The following is a 9,677-nucleotide window of genomic DNA, read 5'->3' on the forward strand; positions in this document are numbered from 1 at the left end:
TCTCGTAAGTCTCATTTATATCAGATACCATGGACAACAGCAGCAACACTGCGTTTAAGGTAGTTTTTAAATCAATGAACAATCGCCAGTGACTGGAATCATATTCAAAATTCAATAAAATCATTACTACAGGAATGTTATTACAATAAACTAAATTATCTGCTTTCGAAAATTCATCGTCACGATGTAGGGAATATGAAATTTTCGTACCAGGAGAAAGTGAATGCCATTAGTTTAATCTAGACCCCAAAAGCTGGTTTAAATCACTTTGTATAGATAAATGCGGTTCTTTTGAAGTTGGTGGTTCATAACTTGTAATGTTAATCAATATACTTTAGATTTATTTTCCAAAACGAAAATTTATAATATACACCCCACAAAAATTATCGCATCACTCATTATTTTTGAAATATTTTAAATGTGTTGCCTGTTTTTCGAATTTTATTATTATTACGAATTAAAACACAGATAGATAAGCCTTTTGCAACATTTATTTTATATCAGTTTAATTTACAGAGGACAAAAAGTTTGATTTACCAAAACATAGAAAATATCAAAAAAATTGTACAAAACATCTATACAAAAAAATGAACGGTGCTTAAACTAAAACCAACCAATGGATTTCTAATAGCGTGTGTTGTCTCCCCTCGCTCTAATTACAGCTTCCATTCGTCTTGGAAGGCTTCTAAACAGGTTGATGGTAGATGGTCCCAGACATGCTCTATTGGGTTAAGGTCCGGGCTACGTGCAAGCCAATTCAACCTCTTCTAAGTACTGCCGAACCACTCTAGCAGCGTGTGGACGAGCATTATCGTGCATTAGCACAGAGTTGTCTCCGATATGAGGCATATAGGGCACTACATGGGGCTCAAGGATATTGGTTTTGTACTTGTCAGCATTTAGTCTTCCATCATTCACTGGTACTAACTCCTTGCGACCCTCCAAATAAATTACTCCTCAAACCATGATAGAGCCACCGCCAAAGCTTTCAGTTTGACAAAAATTAACCTGATCGTGCCCCGTTCACCACGTCGCCTATGTACTGGTACACGGCTATCTGATGAATACAGACAAAATCTTCATTCATCCGTGATTAAAATATTGGACCAATCTTCCAATTTTCTTGTTCTCGAGCAAAATCCAATCTTGCTACTCGATGTTCTCTGGTAAGACGTGGACCTCTAGCTGGCACTCTGTTTGTAAGCTTATTCGCACATTACGAGCAGCCAACACATCTGTTTGCAGCCTTCGAGCGGTGGTATGCCCCGACGACGTATCTTTGACTGCGGCCATCTTGTATGAATGCGATGATTTTAGCGGCTTCTTCATTCGTCACATGTCTTGTTAAACGTCCATTATTAACAAAATAAATTTAAATTTTCACTATACAATAACACAATATGCTTAGAAAGTTCTCGATCTAAATGCATTCTACAAGACAGAAATAATTTACTCGAGCATTTTTGTTTCCAAAAAAATTTGTAAGAATTTTTTTTGCCCATGATAAGAAACCAGAAATATCTATTTAGTTGATATATATACAGATTGTCCCAAAAAACTAATATTAAGTATTAAAAATATCCTAAAATACCGTGATGCTCTACTTTTTGTGGGTGGTGTATTTAAATCTTTTTATTTTTTTAGAATCTACTGCCTTTACCAGCAGGTGCGAGTGCGGCTTTGGTGAAACCAACAAAATACCACTATTATCCACACAATCAACATATCTACTTATTACCAGAATGTGCTATTCAACAGGTCAGTATTTTAAATTATAACAACTAGAATAAACCCACAAAGATAGCGAATCGGACACCATTATTATATTATATTGTGATCTAGTGCAGTAAAATTTAATTCGATGTTTTTATATTATTTCCAGGTGTGTAACGCGGTGTACATTAGACTTAACTGGACCCAGCCTTTATGTGCGTGCCCATCCAGATACAGAGATCCTTGCTCAGCCTCTTTGAACTCTGATGATCAACATACTACAGAACTTATGACAGACAGAAACTCACGAGTGAGTTATCACAATAATTAATAACATCATTAAAATAGTCTTAAAATGGAATTATAAGGTTGGCAACTAAGTACTTTCGCTCTTTACTTATAGAGAGCGTCGCTTTATTTTTTTAATAACTTATGTTAGTGCTGTACTTTGCCGTTTGTCACGTGAAAGCTGAAAAACAACGGAAAAAGCTCATGATGTCAGTTTGAAGCAATTTTAAAGGTGTTGTGTTTTTTGAGCTGCTTCCAAGTAACCAAACGATCAATTCTGATGTTTACTGACAACAATTAATAAAACTGGATGAAGTAATCAAAAAAAAACGGCCAGAATTGTTTAGTGTTCCACCATGATAATGGAAGGCCTTACACTAGACCTCAAACTATTGAATCTTGGCTGGGAATAGATGCCACATCCCTCACACAGCCCTGATCTGGCACCATCTGATTACCATTTATTTCGAAGTTTGCAGAATTATTTGAATGGTGAAACTTTCACAAATGACGTTGAACCACAATCGTTCAGTTTTTTGATGATAAGGACCAGAAATTTTATTAGCGCGGAATCATGAAGCTGAAAGAGAGATGGCAAAAAGTCATTGAGCAAATTGGAAAATATATAATTGATTAAAAACTATTCTTTATTGAAAAAATAATGTTTTATTTTATATTACTAAACCGAAATTACTTTGCTGCCAACCTAGAGATATAACAACAAAATGCAAATATAACATATTGATATTTGATATATAATAATATAATAATCATTATTTTACGACAAGCGCTGTTGCCAAGTTTAATTTTACCTCAGTAAATATTTCAGACGAAATTTATTTATCCAAATTTTTAAAATTTTTTTATTCTAATAAAAGATATAAATTTCTTAAATTAACTTTTGAAAGTATTAATTGGTTAGAAAAATAACAATCATATGACAGAAAATCCTAGGATATTTTTATTTCAGTTAGATTAGAATGAATATTAGGTTTACATGAAAGTAATATCTAATTTTTCTTTTATTAAAATATTTAAGTCGATGGTTGCTACTTACGTTTAGAGATATGGCAATACTGATGTGCACATGTCAAATCTGACATTCCCATCATGAAGTTTGACATTTTTAATGGTGAATGTACTCAGAATGTGTTATCACACGAGCGCCATTCAAGTTGTTTACAGATACAGAAAAAAAGCTGAAAAACTTCCAACGCGGTGTTTCTAAAGACGTCTATAAGATCATAACAGGTGACTTATAATAGATCTATGCATATAATCCCGGAACTAGACAACAATCAATGGTATAGGACAAGCCAAAGCTAACAAAATTTGTTCGTGCTTAAAGCACTTCGAAGCAAATGGCCGCCTGTTTTTTGGAATAAATGGACATGTCGCCACTGTTCCATTAAAGCAACGTAGAATGGTAATTCTGTACTTGTTTGATAGGAGTGTTCGTAAAAAGTAGTGAAACCAATCACAGAACACAAATCATTCTCCACCAAGACCACTAGGGGATTTACCAGCAGGCTGAGTAGGCTGTAGCCTAGAGCGGTAATTTTGACCCGCAATGTTTTATTTCAGTTTACAAGATTGGAAATAATTATTGGTCACACTGAAAAGATGAGTTTTCATGATCATAATAAAAGAATTTTAAGTATTTTTTTAAAAAGAAGATTTAATCTAACAGTTAAGTGAGATATTCGAGTGATTACATAAGATGTTTCTCATTGTCTCATAACCGAGTTACCAAGAGACCTATAGAGAAATTTCTATTTCTCGTTAAATTGAGTGAGTTTTTACCATGGGCTCTAACCGAAATGGTAGTTTCCTGGAAAAATTGTACGCCAATGATTTAGAATCGGAGTTAGTTCAGGAACACGTAAACTTTAAAAGCTACTAACTTTTATTATATTGTTCTGTGTATATAAACTTAAAATTATTCATGTGAGAGAAGCATTTCTTGTTTGAAAAGAGTGAAGAGCTATTCATATATTAAGTCAAAAAATGCTTAACGCTTTAGCCATTTTGTGCGTAGAGACAAACATAATCAACAATTTTTCGTACGAAAATATAATTATGATTGTTTTAAGCTGTGAATCGTATGCATCAACGTTACTCGTTGAGTAAATAGAGGCAGCAAAAGATTGATAGCCTTCAGGCGGCCAATCTGTGAATCCGCCACTGACCAAGACAATGCGAGCTCTCATACATCAGCTCAAACAAAAACGTTTTTGTACAGTTAAAACGAATTGTTAGGTCATTCGCCGAACAGTTTTTGTTCAGCGCCCAATGATTTCTTCCTATTCAAATAAATTCGAGGTTCTAAAAAATCAAGGAACCCAATCTCTGAAGGGGAATCATTATCCTCCACGACAATGCTAACTCTCATACATCAGTTCAAACAAAAACGGGTTATCCGCCGTACAGTCCTTGTTTGGTACCCAATGACTTCTTATTCCCGCAGATCAAAAATTAATTGTGAGGTCTAAATTTTTCTACAGCTGAAGAATTGGTTGATGCGTTCAAAACACATGTTTTGGAAGTACCGCAAATGGTATGGACAATGGTCAAACTCATCAAAAGTGTATTGATTTTAATGGAGAATATTTTGGAAAACAATAAAGAAAGCAATAAAGCCATATCGAATTATAAACATTTGTTTTATTTGTATCTTTCAAAACTTAAGTAGAAGCTTTCGTATAATAATAATTTGTTCCAAAAAAGTAAATACAAGATATTTTTGTTACAGAAAGCATTAACGTTAGTAAAAACGTGTGAACCAATTGCCGAGATGAGACTGTGCAGATCTCCCCGAGACTGGTCCCTTCTAGCTCTTCAAAATATTCGTAGTGGAAAATCTCATTATCTCGTCATTTGTAGATGTCCTGATACTAGTATTTTAGGTAAGACGTTAATTCGAAAGTATCTTTATCACATTAGTTTGCTCGTTTTTGTAAGTTTTTCAATTTTGTTTTTTTATTTTAGAGGGGCCTATGTCACATGATCAACCGACTTACGCTAGCGTACCAGGAATTAGGGTATTCGGTATGATGTGTGTGGATGGACGAAAAGATCGACAAGCTAGGAAACAGAAGAGCCTCGAAACACCTCAATTTCCTTGGGAAAAAGCTATAGAATTAGCAAGAACTGCCTTATGGGACTGAATTTTAGAATTATGAACAAAACCTATGTATTTCGACATTTTACATTTTAAAAAATCTTAAAGGCACGTATTATTAGTACTAAATAGCAATAATATGAAGCATATCTTCCAGATTTAATTCTCTAGTTGCCATTATTGCCACTTATTTCAAAAATACTAGATGAGATAGTTCAATTTGCTTCATGCCCAGCTTCTACAATCAAACCTATTTTAAAATTCCCTATATTAAACTAAAAAACCCTAACCTTGGACGTGACATAATAATTTCTCAAAAACGTTTGCTTTTATTTCAATAATACTTAAACAAACAAACAAGGAGAGCGAGGTAAACTCGGTAAACATTTATAAAAAATATAACAGCTAACGACCCACAAATGTCAAAACAGATCATTTCTTTTTGCGGTATAGAAATAGAAAATGCAAAATCCAAGTTGTAGGTATCAAAACCTTTTCAAAAATTCCCTCGCTTATCGCAACATATTTGAAATTACCTAAACTCCAAAAAACTACACTGGGCATACATTTCTACACATTAGTGAATTCCACAGTGAAAATTTCAACAGCTAGTTCCACTTCAAGCAACATTGTAAATGTTCACGATCCCACCAACAATCCAATAAGTACTAATACAACTATAGACGACGTTAACTCGTTAAATGTAGCCAATTCACGTACCAATAGTAATGTAAATTCTTTTTCACTTCAAATTAATAATGCTCACAGTTGTACTATTACAAAATGAAAATTGATAAAAGTTATGTCGACTTTTTTTAAGTCTACGGACGTAGAAAAAATTGTGTATTAAACTCATAAGTAAAGTAACTTTTTTTCACTCGTAGGAATTTGTCAAACCGTCTTACTCATGAAAAAAGTATTACTTTACTAATTTGTTGCATAAATAACTATTATATTACTTTATTTTTGAAGTAACCAACAATCACGTGTATTTTACAACAAATTTCTATACAATTACGATGTTTATATGTCCAAAAGTACAAAAATCACAAGCCTCAATAACCTGTTAATTACACTGCTTATAAGAATTAATCATAGGTAACCATATAAGGAGAATTAATAATTTATAAAGGTAATTGCCTTTCCTCCCGATAAACTAAAGTAGAAAGGATCTTATAATATAGCTATGACACTATCACTTCGTTCAGTGCCCGACACTGACCACTAGTTACCTTTGAATTAGTGAACGGGATCCGGATTACTTTCCGAACATGGCAGGGTTAATCCGTTAATAGTTTACGAAAACCCCTTTCATTGGAACATTAAGAGAATAGGAATGAAATAATATTTTTTCCTCCGCATATCCAATGATTTGCATTATTAGAAAACACCCATGTTTAAAATTTACTGCGCACTTGTGGAAATGTATTTAATTAAAATTAATGAATATTTACATGTCCTTAGATATTTTTGAAAATAAGTGACAACCATGCTAAAGCTTCCGGAAGAATAAAGATTAAGTGTTATAAAAAACTATATATATTTCAAAATTGAGTTTTTTTGTCAGAAATTCAAATTTTATAAATCAAAGGGGTTTCATTTAGGTTAAATTAATTATCACTAGGTGTTGATTCAGTTAGTAGCAACCGTTTTTTGTAACTTTATACGAGGTGTCGCAATTGAAAGTTAACATTTAAAAAAAAACAATTTCAAGAAAAGTAAAAAGTTTATTGACAAAATGTTTTGTTTCATATTGAAATACATCGCTTGGGAATTCATTTCTTAAAAATAATATCGTTCAATAGACAACCGGAGCGTGACGTCACGGCCGTTATATTGAAATATTTCACTTTCCACACAAAAATTTGTGAGCTAGTGTGTGTTTTTTAATAGTATATTACGTAACAAGAGTTATAAGTAACCCATTACGCACGAAGCGAAAAATTTTATGCGCGAAGCCACGCAGTAACGTACTATACTTTTTCTACGCCCATTCATAGCATGCTAGTTAAACGTGTCCTATTTCTAATGAAATTGTATAATGTGCTGCCTACATTTAGGACCATCACTCGATCAATCCTAAATATATCTCGCTAATACTAAAAGTTTTTATGTTTTTTAATTCACTAAATTTGTGTAAATAGACCAAATAATATCTTATGTAAATAAAAATTTGATTGTAATTTAATTAAACCAAGAAGTTTAAGTTTTCTTCTCAAAAAGCATGGGCGTAGAAAAAGTTATTTAATTAGTTCACTGTTGTATAAGATGGTAATTTGTTCCAGAAGGTATTCTTTTGCAAAATTTTACAACAAATTTCTATACAATTACGATGTTTCTATGTTCAAAAGTACAAATATCATAAATCAGTCAATCGTCAACGCAACTTTGTTTGGAAAGTTATCCCTGACCTGCGCCAACAATGGCGGTGTGTGACTAATTAACTAATGACAAAACAAAAAATAAAACAAAAGCTTCAAGAGGTTATGGTATAACTTGCAGGTTATTGAATTTTTTAGTGGATATCTAACTGATTTACATTTACAACTAAAATCAAAAGATTTTCTGCGGCCTACAGAAAAAAGTCCATGGGTATTAAATCCATACTGCGTGTGTGTGTGAAGTTACTTCGTCCTGCACCATGTTCTTTGCAGTTCAGGCACGAAGATTTCTTCTAACATCTGCCATTCAGCCCTGAATTCACTGTAACTGTGCGTCGTATTTCATTTCAAAAAAAGTAAAGGTCTATTATTCCTCGCGCTAACATCACAACCCATACAGTCACTTTGAGTGAATGTAGGAGTTTATGAAGTTTGTGTTTTGGATCGGTTACACTGCATTAGCGGCAATATTGCTTGTTGACGTGTCCATTAAGATGAAAATGAGCTTCATCCGAAAACAAAATGTTGAAAATCGCCCAATCATCTGGTTTACGAAGTCTAACCTCTGACCGACGTCCTAATGCCTCAATATTCGTATAATGCGCAATAATGATGAACTATGCAACAATACGATTCCGATTAGAAAAGTTAGGCTCATCAGGAACACTGTTTACGTAGAGATGCGCCTAGCGCATCATTTAAGTCCCGAATTTTGCAAAATTTTCGGCAGTCACTGAATTACCGTTTCTGTAAACTCATGCACGGTCAACTCATGTGAAACTCTTCATAGCGACTAAATTCTCAGACTACTGATTGACATATCTCCAGCGCCTCTCCGAATAGTTGCGTTTGCGCACTAAGCAATTACAAAGGTGAACTTTCTTTTGAAACACCTTGTACATTTGTTTAATCAATCCTAGCAACAAATTCCATCACAATGCATGCTTATAAGATTTTTTAAATGTAATAAACAACTGTTTGCTCGACAAATATTTTCAATAATCACTCGATCGTAATCGTATTTATTTTATTTATAAACTTAGTATTAGCTTTTTAGGCCGGAGTAGCGATTATGCTGAAGTATACATTAATACAAAATGACGTTAGTGGTCATTTTCTTATTATTTATTTGACCGAATTCTTCGACATTATTTATAATCGCATCTCTCAATCGACTGTACCAAAATAGAATCCATATATTAGTCACTTTAGGTTAAAAAACATTTATTATAATGATTAGGGGTGATAAGAAAAAAAGTAAATCGTAGTCTTGGAAGTCAATAGGCGTAATCTACAAATTATAAAAGCAATAAATTATCAAAAATACCAAAAACAATAGAAGTGTACAGTTGGTATGGGCAAAAAAACGTCCCTACGTAACGGTGTCGACAACATTCATTTTCTTTCTCGTTTAGACACTGAAACCTCGGAGGATAGAGAAAACATTAGCATTCTGTCTTCCTTAGTCGGAACAGCTTCCACTTATAGAAACTGTCCATATAGAAGTATTACATATATGCAGTTGCATTAAAATACCTATAAGTTTGAAAGAAGAATAGGCTTTATAATTTGGTTGGATAGATCTCTGAGCTTTTTGTAAAACCAAAATATTTTACACAGAAGCATCTACCCTGCTATAGCTGAATGTGAATACCCAGTAGCTAACCCCAGTGAGTTCCTAATTGTATGTTATGCAGATGTTGCTGCCCTCATAGAAGTAGAGGAAGACAAATACTTTTTAAAAAATGCAAGTACCCTACTATGCACTAAGTTTCCAGGGTTACCCTTAATTTTGGAAATTCTGAACTCGTATACTTAGCTTTTTATCATTGAAAATAAATGAACTACAAACCAAAAACTTGAATTTTATATACCTTAAAATGTTTGGGCACGTTCCCTCTGTTTCAAGATATTGTGGATTACGTCTAACAACTTCCAAGGTGGCGAGATGAATTCTTTCAAATACTTGGGCAGAAACGATTTTTTTATTTAACAAAAATGTGTAAAAAAAATTAGTTTCACTGTAGGTGTATAAAAAAAATAGAAAAAAGTACAATTTTTTTAGTCGATTGAATTCAAACACTGTAGTTAATAGTTTTAGCTAAATTATTATCATGTAATTATATTGCCATGTCTTATTGGTATTTAGTTAAAAACTGCACTAAATTACAACA

At 33.2% G+C, this 9,677-nt stretch overlaps 1 protein-coding gene across 1 annotated transcript in view; it reads left to right on the plus strand.

The window, feature by feature from the left end:
* The window catches only part of LOC130451075 (uncharacterized), a 77,399-nt gene extending 72,231 nt beyond the window's left edge, over positions 1–5,168 (plus strand). Inside the window, exons 3-6 of the mRNA XM_056789873.1 lie at positions 1,645–1,758; positions 1,883–2,023; positions 4,754–4,907; positions 4,990–5,168. Coding sequence (XP_056645851.1) covers positions 1,645–1,758; positions 1,883–2,023; positions 4,754–4,907; positions 4,990–5,168 — 588 coding nt within the window. The remainder of the gene's footprint in view (positions 1–1,644; positions 1,759–1,882; positions 2,024–4,753; positions 4,908–4,989) is intronic.
* Positions 5,169–9,677: the final 4,509 nt, after the last annotated feature.

The sequence above is a fragment of the Diorhabda sublineata genome, chromosome X (genome assembly GCF_026230105.1).
Source record: "Diorhabda sublineata isolate icDioSubl1.1 chromosome X, icDioSubl1.1, whole genome shotgun sequence".
Taxonomy (NCBI): domain Eukaryota; kingdom Metazoa; phylum Arthropoda; class Insecta; order Coleoptera; family Chrysomelidae; genus Diorhabda; species Diorhabda sublineata.